General features: G+C 40.7%; 1 protein-coding gene across 3 annotated transcripts in view; it reads left to right on the top strand.

Annotated features, from left to right (window-relative positions):
* Window positions 1-215: 215 nt before the first annotated feature.
* Window positions 216-22,251, top strand: part of COMMD10 (COMM domain containing 10) — a 172,036-nt gene continuing 150,000 nt past the window's right edge. For all 3 annotated transcript variants that reach the window (XR_007630505.1, XM_050329014.1, XM_050329013.1), the window contains exons 1-4: window positions 216-269; window positions 443-533; window positions 3,278-3,388; window positions 5,053-5,208. Coding sequence is in view for 2 of the 3 variants with exons in the window: in XM_050329014.1 (XP_050184971.1) it covers window positions 238-269; window positions 443-533; window positions 3,278-3,388; window positions 5,053-5,208 (390 nt within the window). In the remaining variant the exon portion in view is untranslated. The remainder of the gene's footprint in view (window positions 270-442; window positions 534-3,277; window positions 3,389-5,052; window positions 5,209-22,251) is intronic.

Here is a 22,251-nt window from a genome sequence, read left to right as displayed (position 1 = left end):
GGAATGGGCTGCCCAGGTAGGTGGCGGAGTCACCGGAGGTGTTTAAGGAGCTGGACGCGGCACTTAGTGCCATTGTCTAGTTGACAAGATGGTGCTCGGCCACAGGTTGGACTCAGTGATCCCAGAGGTCTTTTCCAACCTAATTGATTCCGTGGGTTCACGCTGCTCTCGCTGCGAGCGGAGCGGCAGCGCTTGGCCCCGCCGAGCCGCCGTCGGGGGCGGGCTGGCTCCGCAGCTATGGCGGCGCCCGTGGTGCCGGAGAGCGACAGGTAGCGGCGCTGCGGCTGCCCCGGGCCGGGCGGGCCGGGCGGGGCAGGGCAGGGCAGGGCAGGGCAGGGCAGGGCAGGGCAGGGCAGGCCCCGCCGCGGCAGGTCCTGCATCCGCGGTGCCGGGGCGCGGCGGAGCGAGGGCCCCTCTGACCACCCCTTCTCCTTCCTCGCAGCATCCGCAGGGCCGTGTCGCTGCTCAACGCCGTGGACTCGGGCCGGTTCCCGCGGCTGCTCTCCCGCCTCCTCCAGAAGCTGCACCTGAAGGTTGGCGGGGCGCGGGGGCCCGCGGGGCCGTGTCCCGCCGGGCGGGGCGGGAGCGGGGCCGGGCCCGGCGGCGCTGGGGCCGCGCGGCTGCGGGCGGAGCCCGATGTTTCCTCGGTTGGATGATTTTAAATCTTAATTTCATTCATCACTAATTTTTTCAGAAGTGTTTCAGGCAGATTAAGTAAGAGCCGGTGACTAGAGGCAGAAAGTGAACGGCCTGAGGGCGAGTGATGCCCATTCATAAGGCGCTGCCTCCTGGCGCCGGTGCCTCAGGGCGCTGTCAGGACACGCCAATTCCTTGGCTTTTGGCACAAACCCCGCTCCTGCCTCGCGAGTGTTGTCCCCAAAAGTCGTATTCGTTACCCGGTGTGCAACAAGCCAACAATTGCACACTCGAGAGAGACACTGATTGTTTATTTCAGAGTTGTGCAAGGGTGGGTACCTGGTGGAATTCCACAAATCAAGCACACTGACTGCCAAAACGTTTTTTCTATTTATGTATTTTAGCAAACAAAGGAATTAGTGTTCGTTTGTTGCAAATTACATAGTAGTCTTATTAGTTCGTATCCTGTCTTCTCTTGGTTAATGGTTCCATCGCTTCTCATGCTAATTAGTCCACATGCTCAGTCTCCCGCTTCTTTTAGGTGGGTGGGTTACTTGGGTCCGTGGCTGTGAGTCGGTGGTCCCGCTCTCCCGTTGCCTTTTACCCAGTCGGAGTGGATTCAGGACAGTTGCTGAGTTGGCTTTGTTATTTTCTTCCTTATCTTTGGAGTTCTGCCAAACGTCCTTGTGGCCCCTAAATTCTTTGTATCCACTATCAGTGATACATCCTTCTTCCCAAGCTTTGTTAACCTCCTCCTAGGTCTGAGATCACTGAAGCATGTGAACCCTAAATCTTAACAACGCAACTCTACCAGCAAGTAATTTGCTTTTGTAACACCTGGACAGCACTTAGAGCTAGTTAGCTGCTCTCTGTTTCATGGATTAAATCTCCGTTCTTGATGTTTAGGCTTCAAAGTATACAAAGATCAAACATCAAAGAACATCCTTTCTTAGGAAAATTTTACATATACCACATTGTACATCATGAGGGAAACACTAAATGCATATTTTTGTTTATTTTTCTGCATTTCTGTATGCCCATCAACCAAAGCCACCTGTGGAACTGAGGTTAAAAGTAAAGTCCTGAGCTTTTAGTGAATATTTTTGTGACCTTTACAGAAGATATTTTTAATTGCAGAATAAATAAAAAAATAATAAAATAAATCAGTAGTCAGTTTCATTGTACAGTGCCAAAATGTCAAATGCAGACTAGGTCTAAACTTTACACTAAATATTGCATGGGAAACTGTAAGATAAATCTTACACCAGAAATACATTTTGTCAGTTTTCTTGTCTTTCAGTGTCAGATTTTGTTAGTTCCCTTGTTTTGTGTCCGGAAAAAGTAGAAAAAGAAATACAGAATTTGTTTTCTATACACATGCTGCAGACTATATGTTAAAATATTACAAATTAGGAGCAACATGGAAACAGTTGTGAATGTATTAAAGGTTATAATTCTGAGAGCATAAGGATTCATTTGATTCAGTTGCTGAGTTTTTTTCCTATCAAAATTCCAGCTTGGATGTTGCTGTTATTGCAGAGTTTTCTCGGTTGTTTTGCATGGATTCTAACTAATTGGTAACTGCAAACTGTCACCAACTTTTTTGTCTGGTTGGTTGGTTGGTTTGTTTGTTCTTTTTTACTACTCCATAGCATTGTAGTACCTCTTCACAGTTTTAATCAACATTTACATGAGGGAAGTGGTCTTTGAAATTTAACTCACTCAGTCTTGTGAGTAGTTCTTCTGACCCTTCTGAAGTATTGAAGTATTTAGGGCTGGTTAAATTGCTGGAAACTTTAAATGAACTTACTTTCCTTAACAAAGCAGACACTCTGTGCTTCCTTCCAACAGCTAATGATGCAAATAATGTTTCCATTTTGATACTCTTGTTACAAGTGTTGCAATCATTGAAATTTTTGTGTAATTGCCTCATTTTTTATTCTGATAGCTGAATTGTTTTTCTTGTGTGGATTTGCAGTTTTGCATTACTAAGTGATCTAAATATGGCGTTTTGTTGTCTGTATTATAGATTTGTTAGTAATTACATTTTAAAAGAAGGCAGTATCTGCATTTAAATTACTGTTTAATTTTCTCTAGTATAATAACTGCTGTATTTTAAAAGTGCAGCACATTTTCAATAGTCTTCAGTAATAGAGTAGTTTATGGACTCAAATCTGATTTTCAAAATAAATATACATTAGGCCTTTATTTCCTTTATATCAGCATGGGTGGTTTGTAGAAGGATATCCATAGTGGAAGAAACATACACAACTAACTTCACTACAGTTTTACCTTCTGTTTTCTCTGGGGCCTGACTTAGGTAATGTGCTTAGTACTTGTCTTATTTTTATTTATAAAAGGTGGTGGGATCTGATAATTGAAAGAAGAATATTTCTTTAGTGTCTCTCAGGTGCAAAGAGAAAGCATTTTCTTCTGCTGTATTTCAAGTAATCCTGTGGTACTCTTGGGTTTTAATTTTGATTTTCAGTAGAGGAATTGCGTTGTATTTTTCTGTTGGAAAAGAGCTTTACTTTGCTATTTCCATTTAGAAACAAGTGGACAACCACTATGTTTTTATTTTAACAAGTAAGTTCTTGGTCCTTAAATGAAATATTGTGACTAACCATTTTTTGTGCTTCAGGCTGAAAGTACCTTCAGTGAAGAGGAGGAAGAAAAACTTCAAATAGCTTTTTCATTGGAAAAGCAGGATCTTCATCTGGTTCTTGAAACTATATCCTTCATTTTAGAACAGGTATTTTGTTTTCATACTTATGCATTGATACATGTGTTTTTCTATTCCACTTTAGATTTCAAAAATATAAAAGTCAAGTTAAAATTAATTAGTGGAAACATATATCTGTAGTATATTATATATGTGTTGGGTTCATGATTTTACTGCTTTTGTTTTCGTGCCTTCCTGATTTGGGTGGGACTAACTGCCTTGGGGCAGTGATTTTCCAGCTAATGTAGATGTTATTGGTAGAAGGGAGGTCTGCACTCCAAGAGAAGTGATGGTAATTATAGGATATACTCTTTCTTATTCATTGTAAACAAGTCAGCCATTTTCTTGCAAGGAAAATACCACATAACATTACTGAGCACTGCTTAAGTTATCTTAAGATTCAGTTATGGAACACTTTGATGCCCAGAAGCAGCCTGTACTGAGGTGAACAGGCACACCTCATGCAGCTCTAGCATTTGGAGGAATGGATGACTGCATGGTGTAGAGCTAAATACCTTGTAAAAAGAGAAGGTTTTCTAGCTCTGCAGCCTTTACTAAGGTTGGGAAGCCATTGTATTACATGGTAAATATGGTAACTGTCTTAAAAATTGTCACGCCCATGATGTTTTCCATCCATTTCCTATAAGTATAGAAACAATAGTCTGTGCTGTGGGAACACATACTGATGGTCTGTTGTGGGATTTGAATCTGGTCCTTTTTTACATATGTCAGTTTATGATCAGTACACTTAGTTAACACATTCCACTGCTTTAGAAGGAAAATAAACAGTCTTCCCCATGGCTTCTACCCACCAAAAAAATGAAAAGGAAACCTGAGATCACCTCCAGACTGGAATTCTGAATTTTCATCTCAGCCAAACATCAGACTGGCCTGTTTATTGCCTGGTCCTTATTTCATATGACTGCTTAATTTATATTAGAATCATTGAAGATGAACAGAAAAAGCCATTATTCTCCTCTAGGACTTGCTTCTTTTGCATTTGAAAAAAAGAGAGTCCCAGGTGGACTACATGTATATGAACACGTGTATGTGTTCCTGCTGATAGCTGTGCTTCATAGATCAGCGGTTTGTTCTGTCAGAGCATAACTTTTTTAGTGGTCCATAGCAGTCTATGGACACACTACAGATAAAAGAACTTCTGTATGGTCTTTGCCACATGTGCTGTTTCTTTTTTTTCTGGTGGTGACAAAGTCCTGTTTTGAAAGGGGAGACCAGCATACTATGCAGAGTGTGAAACACAAAAAATTGATGCTGATAGGGAGTCTTGTTTATTCAGTTTTAGCAAATACTACTTTGTAGTTCAGGCTTGCTCGAATAGTGTGAATTTGGAAAACTTCTCCTTTTTGTACAGTCCCAGGTTTTTTTCAGTGATCACTGCTTTGGCATTACGTACAGTGGAAATCTGTACAAATACTCAGATTTTGCTTGTAAGTGTGTTTTTTCATTGTTTGTCTATGTTGAGAAGAGTTATTTGTAATGTTGCATTTTGAGATAGTTGTACTTTTCTATCTTCCCAGTTAGAAGGTTAAAAAGAACAACAGGATGCTTGCAGTCCCCCAGTGGAGCTGCTGGTAAAAATCCTGCTTGAACATGGTGGCCATCTGTGGTAGAACATATCTGGAGTGACTTGTAGACCAGCACTCAATAACAGCAGTTATTTTTCCTCTTAACAGGCAGTCTATCATAATCTGAAGCCTGCTTCCTTGCAACAGCAGCTACAGAACATTCAGTTGGATCAAGACAAAGCTGAAGCATTTGCTACTGCATGGGCGGCGGCAGGTCAAGATACGATTGAGAAGTTCAGGCAGAGGGTTTTGACCCCCCAGAAGGTAATGTTTTTATTGTTTATTTGTTTTGGTGGTGGTGAGGGTTTTTTGTTTGTTTGGTTTGTTTTGTTTTCCTGAGAGAGAATAAAATTGTATTGGTTTGGTTTTAAGCAAGGAGTTTAAAATACAAAATTTGTAAGAAGCCAGGGTACTTATTAGGGACTTGATAACTGTGATCATGACAGTGGAGTTCCATTGTCATGAAGAGATGTGACATGTTAGCTGAACTGCTGTAACTGCGCCATATATGCACTATTAGCAGTGTAAAGTAATGCAACCAACTTAACTTTTGGAGATCTTTATGAACAGGCCTTCATTAGGGCAAGGGTAAAATGGGGTCATGAACATTTGTGGTGGTTTAGCTCACCAACCAGCCTGTTGATTCTCATTACTTGTATCTGAGCTCTTGCTCTTAATTTTGTGAGCTTGTTGGATGGTGACTTTTGTGAGATACTTGTTACAATTTTGAGATACTTTTCTATGTGGCATGGTAATCTTGCTTCCTGTGCACCCATTACCAGTTAAAACTTGCTACATGCTGTGAAGTCTCATTGTATCTTTAGGCATAGATGTCTACAACTATGAGAAATTATAATAATATCCTTTTGTTGATTAATAATTAGCCTTCAAATGCATAAGGAATTGTGTATAGAATACATCAGTGGCAGCCAAGATCAAATGTTTGGAAAGAATTGTGGAACACTGACTCGCTTTTTCTTTCTTTATTTTTATCATTGCTATATATCTTGTTGGGATAAGATTAATTTTAATACTTTACGATTTTGTTAGTAACATAGAAAAGGAATAGTTGTTCCATCATCTTGCCAGAGAGTGATGTGAGGCTGACTGACCTTTATTTCCTGGGGTCCTACTTCTTACCCTTGAAGATAGGAATGACGTTTGCTTTCCTTAGGAATCTTGATTGATGCATGGTAGGGATGTTTGGATTTCTTTTGTTTGTTCGCATGGGCTTTTCAAGACTGATTTATTCATGCTATATGTATGGTTGATACTGGATTCATAATGAGCCTTTTTTTGGTCAAGTGTGGTTTTGTATGTGATTCAGATTCCAGGAATATGGGAGTTTTGGAACTGGATCAGAAGATCTATTTGTTGGATGCTCTGCCTTCAGCACCTTGGATAAAAGCATAAGGGTGGAATCCTCTAGTTAACCTCTTTGATGGAAACTTATACCTCACATCGTGACTTAGAAGCTGTCTTGCACCCTCAAAGATGATTATTTCTGACTTTTGAAATATCCTACTTACTGAACCTGGAGGTTTCAGTCCGTGTACTTGCCTGATTTCTCATTTTCTACCAGTTGAGGGAAAACTGATATGTGTTGAAGTTTTTTAAAACCAATATATCTATTATCTTTTGATTTTAATGTATATCTCCTTTTTCATTGTGAGAAATACTAAACAAGAGTGTGGTTTTTATTTCAAACAACATAGTGTGAGATTTTTCACTCTCATTCAATGGAAGTTCCCTGTTTCTCATCCTTCAGATTATCTGTCTCTGACATACTTCTACTATATTATGGAAGAAAATAATGTGAATAGGATATAAAATAGACTTACTGGAATATTAATGCTTTTTGTGATGACTTTATTATAAAGGTCTCCCCCTCAGAGGTCAGATCTGGTACCAACATGTCATGACGTGGTGAAATTGTGTCACTATCAGCAATACTGTGGATCCCATCAAGCTAAGTGGTGCAGTTGGTAGGGTAGAGGGAAGGGATGTCATCCAAAAGGACCTTGAGAGGCTTGAGGGGAAGGCCCATGTGAACTTCAGGAGGTTCTTAATGCCAAGTGCAAGGTCCCACTCCTGTGTCAGAGCATCCCCTGGTATCAGCACAGGCTGGAGAAGTGAATGTAATGAGTGCAGCCCTGAAAAAAAAAACTTGGAGGTGCTGGTGAGGGAAAATTCTGATGTGAGCCAACCATGTGCACTTGCAGCCCAGAAATCCAATTGTATTCTGGGCTGTATAAAAAGAAGTGTGGCCAGCAGGTTGAAGGAGATGATTCTGCTCCCTGCTTCTCTCACCTGGAGTATTAAATCCAGCTATGGGACCCCTAGCACAAGACAGAGAAGGACCTATTGGAACAGGTCCATGGGAGGGCCATTAAAGTCATACAAGGGCACGAACAGCTTTGCTGTGAAGACAGACTGAGGGAGTCAGGATTGTTCAACCTGGAGAAAAGAAGGCTCCAGAGAGACATTATTGTAGCCATTCAGTACTCTAAAGGGGTTACAATAATCAAAAGGGGGCTTACAGGAAAGATGGAGAGAGACTTTTTACTGGGACATGTAGTGACAGGACAAGGGACAGCAGTTTTAATCTGAAGGAGGAGTTTTCTGTGGCATATTGGACACTAATTCTTTGAGAAAAACTGTTCTTTTTTGAATGTAAGTCTTTTTTGTGCACAATGCTTAATAGATAGGGATGTTATTGACTTGAGAAATGAATAAAAACTGTAGAGTTAAACAAAAATTCAACAGTTTAATACTATGTTTTCCCACCTCATCTTTTCATTTTTCTCTGAGCTATTGGCAGTCTTCAGCTGCACAAGGTTATTAATTATGTATATTCTGCTGTTGTGTTAATTGGTTCTTTGAATCCTTATTCATATGGCAATCCCTTTATGATATTATTTCTACTGTATAATACAGTCCTAGTCAATCAGAGTGATGGTATTTGTATTTTTTTTTCCTTTGAACACATTCTTAATTTGGCCTCTATAATGACAGGCCAGTGATAATAGTCAGATGTGAATCTGATCCAGTTTTTAAGTCTTTGATTGGTAATATATCAGTTTAGAAATGAGGACCCATTGATTAGATGACAATGTATTTTCTCCTCTCTGCATAGAAGAGATAGACTTTTAGTAGGGTTCACTCTGAATTCTTACAGCAATTTTTCATCAATTCTGTTGCTTTTCTCCACTTCCCTATGCCCCTATATTATGTTTGCTGTATTTTTTTTTTAGTATGCTTTGCAAATCTCTGTGTTAAAAGCAGATCCAACTAAATACCTCATACCTTTCTTGTTTTGGAAAACTATTCAGAGTATCCTTAAAATATGTATCATGACAAAGATAAGAGTCCTATGTTGCCAAGCAGGAGAAGTTTTTTATAGCTTTCAGACAGCATTTCTTAATATAATGATGCGTGGGAATGCAACTAGTGAAATTATGTACCTAAAATTCTTGACAGAGCTGTCAATTCTGTATATTGAGTGCCTGTTTGAAGCCAAATGGGAAAAACTCTAAAAGTAGTTTTCTCAGAAACTGGCTTTCTTGCTAATGGGTGTATACATGATGTTAATGTGCTAAATTCCCTTTGCTAAAGGCTGTAAAGTCTACAGAAATACTCTGAAACACTTGCATACTGTGGTGGTTATGACAAAGAGAACTGATGTGCTCTGTGTGTGTGTCATGGCGGAAAGAATGCAAATTAGGAGGAATACAGCTCAAACAGAAAGAGTATCAGTTTCTTCTTAGTGTCTGATCAACCAGTCATTCCTGTAGTGACAAGCAGAGGTCACAAATAGTGTTGTACCTATGGGCATTGTCACGATGAACTGTGAACCCACTTACGTTATATGAGACCATCACAGAGAGAGGCAAAGACAATGCAAATGATTAAATATATGGTAAAGACACTGCTTTGTACCTATTGAGCTTTATTTTAGTAGCCAGCTACAGCACAATTGCATCTTATTCTTTCACTCAGCTTTGTAAGTAGGAATTTTAATTGTTTACAGTTTTTTGGTATTACTTCTTGAGGATTTTTTAATGAGTTTCTTCCTCTCCTTGCCCTTTTCTGTCTCCTATGAAGAAAGTGTAAATGAAAAAGGCTGAAATAAGTTTTTGAGCATGTTTTAAAAATCTGAAACCTTTGTTCTGTTCCTGCATGCAAAATAGCATCTTTTAAAGTTGTAAAAGAGCACCATGCTTATCTTGTGTAACTTCCTGTGTAATACAAAGTATAATTTTTCCTCAGTATGTAAAAGAGCTTTTGGAAGAGGGGTCTGGTTGCGATTTTAAGGCTTGAAATGGCAGGTAATTTCTGGGGTCTTTTTTATATTTAATGAAAATGTCTGCCTTATCTGTAATAGAAATCTGTCTAGCCTTCCTACCTTGCCATATATTCTTCTGCTATGATTTGATAAAAGTGGTCATGGTGTGCATTTTTACTGCAGATCTGAGCCAACAAATTTCCCAGAGACAGAACACACCACCACATTTACCTTTTGTACAAAGGGAATCCTGAGATACTGGGGTTTCGGGAAACTTGAAAGCTGTTTGTAATGTTTGTTATACAGTCTCTTTCTATTTGCTTTCAAGCTAGCTGCTTATCAGTAAAAATCAGGTAAAGATGAAAACTTGCAGTAATTTCAATTAGGGAAAATTCTTTTGAAGTTGCTGTGTAGCACTAGTCTTGCTCTACCAATTTCATGTCATATTATTTCTTTTGTTTCCTCCCTTTTGAAGTACACTGGTACTTTTTGGTGTCTGTCTCTTTCTTTTCTTAAATTCAAAGATTAAGAGATGAACAGTTTTGCTTTGAATATTGAGCAAAGAAGTCTGAAAATATCACTTTTCTTGGCATAAGTGCTAAGAAAGGTTTGCTGAAGGGAAAAGGATTTTATCCTTGAAGACAAAAATGGGAATTCAGAGGAAATTACCCCTCCAGGAGAGAGGCAACTGTGGATGAAGCATCTTGTTAGTCAGCAGTTAAGGTGGATTTAGGTACGTAATTTGTGCATGTTTTCCTTGTAGATTAAAATCTCACTCTCTTTTTTTTTTTTTATTTTTAATATGCTTTTAGTATATTTTCTGAATGGTAACTGAGGTATTTACTCTTTGGCTTGCTCCTGTTGCTTTTTCTAGCACTAAGTATAAGCTGAAAATCCCAGTTTACAAAGTTAAAACACTTACTACTCTTAATTTTAATATTTTTTCCTGCCTCCTAAAGCTACTGGTATCACTAGAAAAAGCTGTGCTGAGAAATCCAAGGATTTCACAGCAAACATAATGCGTTTCTTCACATTAGTGAAGATTTCTTCACATTCAGTGCCTCTATCCCACTTACTTGGTTTAATCACTTGATTAAGTCTTTGGCCCAACCTACTTTCAGTTCCTTGGTCTGAAGAGTGCTTCTTTTGAGGCTAAGATGCGAAGAAACATAAATAGTTCCCCTTTTTAAAAAAAAAAACCAAAACAACTTACAGATTTTATCCCCCTCCCCCCGCCCCGCTCCACCAGGAATGTTTTCTAGTTGATTAGTATTTTTACAGGATTCTGTAAATTCACTGTCTCTCTGCCTAACCCAGTCCAGCCCTTTCCTTACTCTTATGTAACTTGCTCTATTTCTAGTTATGCTTTTCTACTGGTGAAAAATGTAGTTCCCAGTTTCCTTGTTGTTTTGTTTGCCTGTTTGCTGATGGTCTTGCAGTATCTGCAAGATTAGGGCAGAATCTGATTTGACATCGCATTCTAGTATTTTGTCTGGATAGATAAGTTCCATCCAGTGATAAGATACATCCAGAGATCCTTATTTTCTTATGACTATCATTAAGATTTCAAAGTCCAGTCTTAAAATGTAGTAGAAGTCACTGTAGCTGACTATATCACTGTATACTGTACTTAACTTGGCTGTGCATGTGTTCTGACTGTCTTTAACTACAGACTTGTAGTTAAAATACCCAATCCTAAATTTGTTCTGTGAATGAGTGGTTGTGTGTAAGGTTTTATTGATAGTTACATGACAGGACTGAGAGGGGAAATGCTCTCTGCTATCCACCCAGCCGGGATGGAGTTGCAGCACTGTGAGCCCAGGAGCAAGACGCAGCAAGGAGCACACGGCACGCAGGCAGGCAGGCAGGCAAAGAGACTGTATTCAAGTTTCCCGCAGCATATAAGGATTCCGGGAGGAAGGGAGGGGCTTGGCTGCCTTACCAGCCAATGACAAAGGCGGAGAGGTAATACCCAGTAAGAACCCAGGAACCAGGGAAAGGCAGGGGAAACAGCCAACGGGGTTAGGATAGAGGCGGGACCCCGCTCTGGGGGCAGAACAGGAGCTGCATTCCAGTGTAGGCAGCATGGGATAACAGGGGAGAGAGATTACACAATATAAGATAACGCGGAACAATGATTTCGCAATACGAGGCTTCGCTGAGCTGACTCCAGGAGCTCTCCCGGGCTGCAATTGTCTCTCCTCTAGGATTGATGTTTCCACTGCACGTATTCCACGTTGTCTCCCACAGTTCCCCCGTTTTTATTTAGTAAAGAAACATAGACTTGAGCTGCATTAGTTGAAGGCACTGTAAATGCAAACCCCTTTGATGTCAATATAGGGCTTGGTGGTCCTCCATTCCTCTGGCCAGTCTTTTTCTGCGAAGATGGTGACATCTGCTCCTGTATCTATGAGACCTTTAACTTGAATACACTGGTTAGAGTTGGGAAGAAACACAGAACAGGTTAGCATTGGCCGATCAAGCAAAATAGCTTGTGTCCATTGAACCATAGGCATGGAGTCTAAGTTGTTTTCCCCTGTCTCGATGGGGGTTAGATTTGCAATAGGTGTGTCTGTGTCAAGGTCCACAGGTGGAAACAAAGCTTTCACAGTCACCTCTATTACCTTGGGATTGTCTGTTGTTACTGATTGAGGTAATACCGTTATACCTGTTTCAGTTGAGGTAGTAGTTCCAGTTAGGATGTATTGTCCAGGAGGCACTGGTGAATTACCGGTTGGTTTTACAAGAATTTGTTGGTAATCATCACTGTGTATGGTGATTGGGTGGGGAGGTGCTAGTTCCACCCTGGAGACACTTGCCGAGTGTGAGTGTGCCAGAATGGGGGGAGCCGATGGTTTTGGCTGGGGTGAGGGGCAATTTATGTCCTACGGCGCTCCCTAAGCGCTCAGTTCCTCGTATCCCGGAACCGGGGTCAGCTTTTGTGGGAGCCTGGGTGAGAGTGGTTTCCCCTCTCTCTGTCATAGTGCGATCTACAATTGACTGCTGCCAGTGTAACCCCTTTCTGCACCGAGGGACATAAGCTGGGTGGCATTGTAGAGGCTCTGTTCAGGTGAGGGCAGTCCCTTTTAAAGTGACCCGGCCTTTGCAGTGGTAGCACAGTGTTAACAGTTTCGGTGGTGTTGTGCAGCCATTGCTTCGAGCTTGTGGTGGATTATCGCGGGGTGGTGGGTATCACATCTCGGCAAGCTTTAACCATATCCATGGGGGTAGGGTCTTTTAGTGTCCTTAAAATACGTTGACAATCCTCATTTGCTTGTTCTATGGCTAATTTTTGAAACAGGGAATCCTGAGCCTCTGGGATTTTAAATTGTTTGTGAGAGCATCCTTCAGTCTCTCGGCAAAGTCCATAAAAGGCTCCGTCGGTTTTTGGCGGATCTGTGTATAGGATTCAGTGAGTCTCAGAGGCTTCTGCAATACTGCAGTTGCCTCAAAAAGCTAGGGACTTAGATTTCTGCAAATCATTTAAAGGGATTGTGGCTTAGGCGTCATTAGGCCGAAAATGGCCCAGTGCCAAACATCCTGTCAATGGTATCATCAATTGGGGTACCAGTGATGGGGAATATTTGTTCTGCATGTTTACGTATTAATGTTTTCCACTCTTGTAGAAAAAGAGTGTTTTGCATTTTCAGTAAAAAATGCATCTGATAATGTTCTTATATCATTCGGAGTCAGGTTGTAAGCTGCAAATAATGAGCCTCAGAATTTCTAGAGTATAGGGTGAACTGAGGCCGTAATCGCTTATTGCCTTTTTTGTATCTTTAAGGAGTGGCAGAGGTAATGGGCTCCAGTGGGGAGGACCAGTTACTGCGGCGATAAACAGGGTATGCCTCATTGAAATAGCAATCATTTGCGTGTGCTTCCTGATTTAAGGGGTAGCAACCTTGAATGGCTAGAGCACATGGCTCGGGTAGAATGGGTACCTGGGCGTGGCCTATTTGAGAGGCTCCTCACTTCCGGAAGACCGGACGTGGCGGGGCTTGAGGTGGTGGTCTGTCCCCCAAGGACCGGAAGAACTCGATGGTATTGAGGGCAGGACAGCGCCACCCGGCTGCATGGCAGAGTATCGCCAGCAGTCTGAGATGCAGCTAAGAAAGCTGAGGTCACCCTTGTGGGGTCAGGGAGCCACCCAGCCCTGGGGCATGGGCTGGTGCTGGCTGCTTCGTGTGTGGGGAAGGGGAGGGGGCGGGGTGGCCATGCGGCTGGGGCCATTGCAGAGCTGGGGGCGAACATGCCACGGCATGCCCTGGGTTAAATGGCGGCGCAGAGGTAGAGTTTTCCCCCTACAGCTGTTCCCGACGCCATACGCGCGCATCGAACGCAACCCTGTTCTACCTCCCGCTCCCCCACCCCAGAGTTTATATTTTCAGTCTTTCCAACAAAGTTAAAATCAAACGCCAGGCGATAGAGGCTTGGGATGCAAGAGTGTCATTAGCCTGTGTAGCTTTCCATAATTTAAGTCCCAACTTGTCCCATTGTTCATAGGTGAGTGTACAGGGAACAGCATGATTATTCTTGGAAATCCACTTAATTAGAGCTTTTAATGACTGTTTATCTAATGTATGTCCATGAAGGTAGATAAAGTTCTTCAAACGCTTATAGGTATCCTGCTGTCTTTTTGAGGGTAGTAAACCCATGATATAAAAGCGAGGTAGTAGGGTTGAAGGAACTATACAACTGCTGGCCTACCTCAAGATCTAGGCAGGTCGAAATCCGAAGCTGAGTTGTAGAATCCGTCCGAGCGGGAAGCCAAAATTCCACTTCGTCGCTTGAGCCCAGAGGCGTCCGAAAGAATTTCTACACGGTAGAAATGCAGGCGGAGCTCGAGATCACGTTGGGCGCCATTTGACAGGACTGAGGGGAAATGCTCTCTGCTATCCACCCAACCGGGATGGAGTTGCAGCACTGTGAGCCCAGGAGCAAGACGCAGCAAGGAGCACACAGCACACAGGCAGGCAGGCAGGCAAAGAGGCTGTATTCAAGTTTCCCGCAGCATATAAGGATTCTGGGAGGAAGGGAGGGGCTTGGCTGCCTTACCAGCCAATGACAAAGGCGGAGAGGTAATACCCAGTAAGAACCCAGGAACCGGGGAAAGGCAGGGGAAACAGCCAACGGGGTTAGGATAGAGGCGGGACCCCGCTCTGGGGGCAGAACAGGAACTGCATTCCAGTGTAGGCAGCATGGGATAACAGGGGAGAGAGATTACACAATATAAGATAACGCGGAACAATGATTTCGCAATATGAGGCTTCGCTGAGCTGACTCCAGGAGCTCTCCTGGGCTGCAACTGTCTCTCCTCTAGGATTGATGTTTCCACTGCACGTATTCCACATTGTCTCCCACAGTTACATATAATTTTTGTGGTGTCCACTCCAAGTCTTGTCTTTAATTTGAAGATTTGTCTAGTATTATCAGCTGAAGATGCTGGTCCTTCAATTTGTGATTCATATCTACAGATAAAATATGAGTCTTATGAGGATTTTAAATCTGCCATTGAAACCTACTTTTCACTGAAACTATAAAATGTTTTGGTAACCCATTTCTGAAATGGGGATACTGAATTGCATTGAAGTTGAATATGTTTGTGCAGTAGAGGGGCAGATTTTTAACTACTTGTCGTGGTTTTGCCCTGGCTCAATTTACTTTTATACCCCCACATACAATTACTATTAGTTGAGAGAAGGTTTATGCAGACAAAAAGAGACTGAATTAAAAAAAGTATGAGTATTTATTATTAACAAACTAAAACTAAAGAATTATATTTACAACAATTCTACTTGAGTAAAAGGTATTATGTATTTACAAAAGATACTTCTCCCCCCACTTCCCTTTATATCAGTCCAAGAAGGAGAAGCAGTCTTTTTCTGTTCTCAGAATTCCAGCTCTCTCTCTCTCTTTCTCTCTAGTAACTCTGCAGCACTTTCGTCGCAGTTGGAACCTTTTTTCTTTCTTCTCTATGTCAGCCTCCAGGGCTGGGCCTACCCCCCTCCTGGGTTAAAACCGAAGGCTGAGGGTTACCCAGGTCCTGAAGGGTCTCCTTCCATAAGCTTGCAAGGGGACACTTGCTTACTATGGATCTTCTTCCACAGGGTTACAGGGGATAATGGTTTAAGAGTTCACCCCTGTTTCCCTATGGAGGTCCCTCCCCATGGGAGAACAGTCCTTGATTGACTTCTCGGCATGGGTCTAGTCTGGATCCCTTACTCGGATCCCAATATCCCACCTGAGCCATTTTCTGCTCCAGCGTTGGTTCTCTCTAGTATCAGCAGCACGGATCCCACACATGGATCCCAACATCCCTACCTGAACCGTTTTGTGTTCCAGCGTAGGTTCTAATACCCGTCAGGGTCATAAATCTTCAACAGCAGCAGCATGGATCTCTCACTGAGATCCCAGGCTTATCTGAGCCGTCTCACTCCAGCATAAGCATCGATCCCTTCGAGGGTCACAAAGTCTTTAACAGGACTCTGCCTCATCTGAGCCGCTTTTACTCCAGCATAAGGCTTTCTCTGTTAAAGTCACAAATCTCTGGTGCATTCACAAACTCCTCTGTGAGCCGCATGGGGGGTCTCTTCACCCCAACAAACTTCTACAGGTGGCAGGGTTTTATTTTTCAGTCTTTACCCTGCTGAAGGGAGAGCGAAAAGGAGAAAAAGCAGTTCTCCCCCCTTCGAACTTTTCTTCTCTCTCCTGCAACTGCAGCTTTGACCTTGAAAGTCTTGTTATCTCATGGCTGGAATTCTTCGGTAGCGGTTTCTCATCTAAGCAGTTCGTCTTTTAAACCTTTTTTTTTTTTCTTCACTCTCTCACAAGAGAGAAGGGAGGCTTCAGTGCTGCACCTGCCCCCCCCCGGCCCAAGCCGGGGGAGGAGGGGGCCTTGGCCCTCCTCGGGCCCACTACCCTTCTACATGGCTGCTGTTCTTAATTTCAACTGCGCAACAACCTTCTCTTCCGTTTTCTTAAAGATGTAATTAGCAAAGGCGTCACTGAACTTTTTGATTGGTTTTTTGTCCAGAAATCACCTGGACAAAACCATCCTCAGCCCCAGGGATGGGCTGGGGGGCAAAACCACGACACTACTATATACTCTCAGGGTTTTCCATGGCTAATAAGAACATGGTAAAGGACTTAGTCAGAGATTTTATGCAACCAGTGTGAAAATCCAGCTGTTTTATTGCAGACCTCCTCACCCATGGATTGGTTGTTACAGTGAGACCTACTGGAAAGAAACTACAACATCCAGAACTTCCTTCGAAGATATTCATGCTGCCTTAGTTCACCTGAATTCGGTAGCAACAATAGAGAACAGGAATCAGTGTGTTTATGCAGTCATCTCCCATGTTCTCAGTGCTCAAGTTTCTCATGGTGTTTGATCTGGGGCTTATTTTAAAGGAAACACTCTCTTCCTGATTACAGATTGTTTCTGTGATGAAGACCCTAGTTGTGATGAGTGGCAAATTGTGCCCATCAGTCATTGCTGTCTCTTAAAAATTTGCCCCTTTTTTTTCCCTGTTTTAATATTTATTTTCTATATTGAGTACACTTTTGGCTTCATCCTGCTGGGTGTCCTCTGTAGAAATGTTCTTTTCTTAAGTAATTGGGGGAGAGTTTTTGAAGGAGTTCAAATCCAGGAATCTTTTGTCATCCTTCTTAAATTATTCCTAAATTATTTTCATTATCACAGCAGGCAAAAATGACATTTTTGTGTCTAATTTTGATTTTTGATTCTGGAGTGCTGAGTGTGCTGATGAAAAGCAGAATTGGCATCTTCGGCTGTAAATTTTAGAGAGCAGAGTTAATAGTTTCCTCTAGTTTTATGCTAGTGTGATAACACAGGCATGAAGTTAAGAGTAGTGCAATGTAGGCTAATTTTTTTTAATGTATAATACACATTTAGTCCTCTCCCATTCATGCAAAACTGACAGTTAAAATTTTAAAAGCAAATATACATGTTGCAATGCTTTCTTTAAATGAAAATATTCATCTTAGTACATTTTGTCTAATTAATTATTGAAAGATGGAGGAGAACCCCAAAATTCAAATGTGAGTATTCTGATTTTCTACAATGAATTGAGGAATACTTTGCCTTCAGTGGAGGAACTATGGCAGTTACTCTTTCAAGAATTAAACTGAGTGAAAGGGTGCCCATACTGATTTTCCTCTATGCTATTTATTAGAAAACTGAAATAAATGTATTGTAAGTGAATGAGCTGCATTAGAAAATTTCTTATGTTATGGATTATTTATTTCCTCCAAATATTTTGTTGGCTGGAAAACATTCTTAAATGGTTTGTGTCAGTGTGCAATATACTACTCTAAAAGTATGAGACAAAGGTTTTCTGAAAATATCTTTCATATTCCATTATCTCCCACTCCACTGTTCATAACAGTTTCAGTGAGGATAGTATAGATCTCCTAAATTACAAAAAAAAAATTACATAAATTTAGCAAAACAAAAACTTAAATTACATAAATTTCAATTATTCCAGTAAATATTTAATCTTTAAAGTTGAACTATTCCTCCCAAATTAGAGGGAAAAATAACTGAAATTAGTTGAGTTAATAGCCCAGATAAAAAGGCAAAATTCTGATTTCATTTGTTAGAATAGGATTTAATTTCTCTCTGTAATTGTTGTCTTTGGCAACACCAAAGGTATCTTGCTAAGGTAGGTGTGGGCAGAGGCACTGAGTTGTTCAGTTTCCCCATTACTGGAAGCAGCTACATCATGTAGTCCCCTTTTTGAGTTCGTCAGGCTTCATTTTTAAAATATCTGATAGTTTTTGCTCACACTGGAGTTATTCAAGCGTAGTTCTTTATTTCTCCAGCAATCATAAATCTACTTCTTCAAGAATGGACTGAAGGTTGGGTATTCATCTATCTGTTGTACAGTCTCTCACTGTATTAGTTACTCAGTCTTCACACTAAAATAGTAGTTTAGACTTTGTAATCTTAAATTGTCAATATTGACTTTAGACTGTGAATTAAAGTAGCCTTTTAACTAGGGAGCACTCCAGCACTGATGTAGTTGTGAAGCTGAATTTACTTCCATGAGTAGTGGCTGTGTGTAAACTGATACGTGCTCTTACAAATACACCATATTTGGTAGAAATAGATAGAAAAAACTTTATTGACAAGCATGTCAGTTTTTTTCTCAGGCTATGAAAAGCATATTCTCATGTGCATTGAATGTGATAACATTGAAGGTATCACAAATATCAGATCATTTTGAAATAAATGGCCTCTCAAAGTAAGGATTAAATGATTTGAAAATCAAGTGGGTGGCTCGATATACCAGTGGAGCATGAAACTAATTTCTGTATTGCTGTAACTGTCCTACTTTATCTGAAATAGTTCGTTAGACTTCTACCTAATGGAAGACTGTTTGCTGTGGTACCTGTAAAATATGAGTCAATAAGAAGTTATAGGCATTCTGTTTCCTTTATGCAGTTTTTAAAAACCTCACAAAAATTAAGTCAATGACAGTGCTTCAGTGTGTCCTTAAATTAATCAGACTCCCTGGGAAGGAAAGTAAGTACAGATGCACTTAAATTACCCTGCAGTGAGTCTGAGTATAGGTCAAAGTCAGGAGACCTGGATGCCAGTTCTTACCTATGCAACCCTAAACCAGAATTCTCTGCCACAGGAAGCTGCTGACAATCAAGAACAGGAGTGTCTGTGTTATTCAAGTCCTTCCACACCACCAGTACCAGGAGGGGTCTACCCCACGAGGGCTCTGTCTAGAAGAGAGCTGGAGAACTTTTTACAAGGGCACGTAGTGATAGAACAAAGGGTAGTGGCTTTAAACCAAGAAAGACTAGGTTTAGATTAGATATTAGGTAGAAATTCTTTATTGTGAAGGTGGTGAGGCACTTAAACAGTTTGCCTAGAGAAGCTGTGGATGCCTCATCCCTGGAAATGTTCAAGGCCAGGCCAGGATGTGGCTCTGAGTAACCTGGTCTAGTAAAATGTGTCAATGCTCATGGCAAGGGAGTTGGAACTGGATGATCTTTAAGGTCCCTTCCAACCCAAACCATTTCATGATTAAAAGCACTCTCTTTTGTGCCAAGATTCGAATTTTCAGAAGGGATGTTAGGATTTATTTTTGCTTGTGCTCATGTTAGTAATGTCACTGGAGTCTGATTTGACTGAACTGATGCGTGTGTTATGAACTAGATGAATAAGATTTAGTATCATACCATACTTTTATAAGCACATGGTCATCTTGTCAATATTCACGACGTGACCTAGTTATTCTAAGATTACTGTTACTGGCTTTTAGTTCTGACTGCAGGCCACAAGCTCAGTTTGCTTTAAAATTCTCCTCAGTTATGTTGGAAAACTTCAGCAGCCCCTTAGCAATTTCAGGGTAATGAAAGTATTTTGCTACTTAAAAAGGCAGACTTTGGAGAGTTTAGTTTCTTTAAAAAAAAGTCCAAACAGACAAATTAAACTATAGCCCACTGACAGTGGAAGAAATACCCAATTGAAATAATACTGTTGAAAATCTGTTGAATTGAAAATCTGTATTATTATATAGCTGATTTTCAAATATTAACAAATATATAGTAATGTTATGACTTTTATTTACCAATTACATTTTGGCAATACTGAAAACGTTGTAGTATTAGTAAAGTTCTGTAAATTGGAGATGTTAGTCTGCTTATGATATGTGTTCCTTTCCCATCCAGGGTTTTCATAATTTTTTTTTCTCTCATAAGCATAAAACTACAGAAAACACTGCTGCCAATTTAGAATTGCTTCTGCATTCTCTGCTGATCAGGCTTGTTAACAAGGTCAGTCCAGCAGTGTGCTTTTCTCGCTTTTTAGACTTCAAGATGAAACTCTAGTTTTGAGAATTTTTTTTTTTGGCTGTTTGCTAAATGTTAATCAGCATTTATATTTCTCCCTGTATAAATGCTTATAGTCATTTGCTTTTCAGAGAGGCTAATAATGGGTATGCCAGGGTCTTCATAATCTCTCCTGTTGCCAGTTCGTCTGTAGTGGCTTGTTAAGTAGTATTTAACCCATAATGTTGATTAGTTGCCCACATTTTCTGAATCATGTATGTTTTCTGTATATAACATCATTATTCTCACTTTAACTGAAGACTATGGTTTTATGGTTTAGGATTACACAGACGTGAAGTATATAATATTTTATTCTATTTAGTGAAAGGTAGGTGTTTGGAAAGCAGAAAATCTTGCCGAGAGAATGGAGTGCAAGAACATGAACTGAATAATTATATCTTCATAACGAGTTAAATTAGAACTGTAAAGTAATTGGCTGTTTCATAACTGTGTAAGTGTCTGGTGGTTATAAAAACTGCAGTCATGATGATTTTATGTGTCCAAGCAGTATTTCTTACTGTAATTCTTGCAGGTTCAGTGCTTTGTTTACGTACTGTTGCTCCTGCTTTCTCTGATGCTTAAGTGCTTAAGTGCTTTCTAAGGGGCAAGTAAATGCCAAATCACAGATTAGCCATGGAAGGGAAATTTGCGTGATGTTATGGCACCATGCTTGCGCTGTGGTAAGAAGTAAGCTATACTGCATCCATCAGTTCTAAGAGCCATAATATTGGTCTTTTCTGGTTTCTGTAATGATTTGTTAAGACATTAGATGACCACCTGAAAACTCCACCTTCTGGAAGCAGGTAATTTGTATGAAAACTCGTTTTCTACTTAAAGTTAAAACAAACTTCCAGTTTTCATGGGGATAGCAGAAGACAGGAGGTGTGATCTCAGTATATCAAATAAGACCAAAACAAAAAGTATCCCTTTTCCCTGCTCTGATACTGACTGAGCATTTAACTCCTTTTTTTTTTTCGTCCTCCTTTAAAAGTATTGCACACTGCTCCAGATGTTTTGAATGGCTGAAGTTGGGAGTATTAGGGAAGACATTTTAGATGCTTGCATATATTCTGAAATTCGGTTCCCACTCGTAGTTTTCCCTATTTCATAATATTTCCACTTATTTTCTTTCCTCAAATTAGGTTCTTACCAACATCTTTTTCATTGTGAGCTTCTCAGTCACTTTGGCTCTGTTCTTAGTCCTTCCAACTTCAAGGACAACTGTTCTGGACATTCAGTCTGCTTTCCTTCTCAGTTGTAGGCCTTTGTTTATGCATCTGATAGCCTGGTTCTTATATAGTTCAGATGACTGTGTTAGGCTGAATTTCTTTGCCAAAGAACATTTACTGGATTTCTCATTAATGAGTATACAATAAATATATTTATGTAGTTGAGAGAAGGGTGGGTTTTTTTTGGACGACTAATATAGAAACTTGTTATTTTTATCAGATTCCTGGAATTTCTTCTCAGTTTGGGTTTAATTTGTGGTAAAGTTTATGGGCATATTAAAAGTGAAAGTAAGGAACTGTGTTAAAAAATGCCAGCAAGAGACAAGAGAATATGTAAAAGCATAATGGGCTGTAAATGATGACAGAAGTGGTGGATTTTGTGGATGTTAATTTTGGGTATGTGAAATCCTTGGTTTGATTGGGGATCATGCTTGATGGGCTTTTTGCAGAGACTGACTTTGATCCCAGGTGTTCTACCACAGTTATGCTAGATTGCTGATGATCTTGTCTTATTACGTAAAATACTGTATTCTACCATTAGTGTGGAAAATAGTCTGGAGGACAGGACAGTGGACATGAGTTGGAAGACCCCATGTTTTACACTAGAGGAAAATGCCTGTGGCTATCGCAGAGATCCTAATAGACAGACCAGAAATAATATATTTATGTACCTGTAAAGGTGCTGCTCACCTACAGTTGAAGGGTCAGATCCTCTTGTAATAGGACAACTAACTACTTTCTGATGTGGATCTGCCCTGGGACAGTTGTGGGTGTCCACTGAGAAGCACTGTGTGTGTGGGTATGGAGCTGGTTTAGCAGGTATAATGCCTTATCTCTTCTACAGCTAGTACTGAGTGAGTGCTGGAAGGGGGAAGTGCATTAGTTCTTCCATCTTTCTTAGTCCCGGGTGTCATGACATGCTCTTCA

This window comes from Myiozetetes cayanensis, unplaced genomic scaffold, assembly GCF_022539395.1.
Source record: "Myiozetetes cayanensis isolate MyiCay16 unplaced genomic scaffold, myiCay2020 scf4, whole genome shotgun sequence".
NCBI lineage: Eukaryota > Metazoa > Chordata > Aves > Passeriformes > Tyrannidae > Myiozetetes > Myiozetetes cayanensis.
The sequence above is the reverse complement of the archived record's forward strand: the minus strand, read 5'-3'. Positions and strand labels throughout refer to the sequence as shown.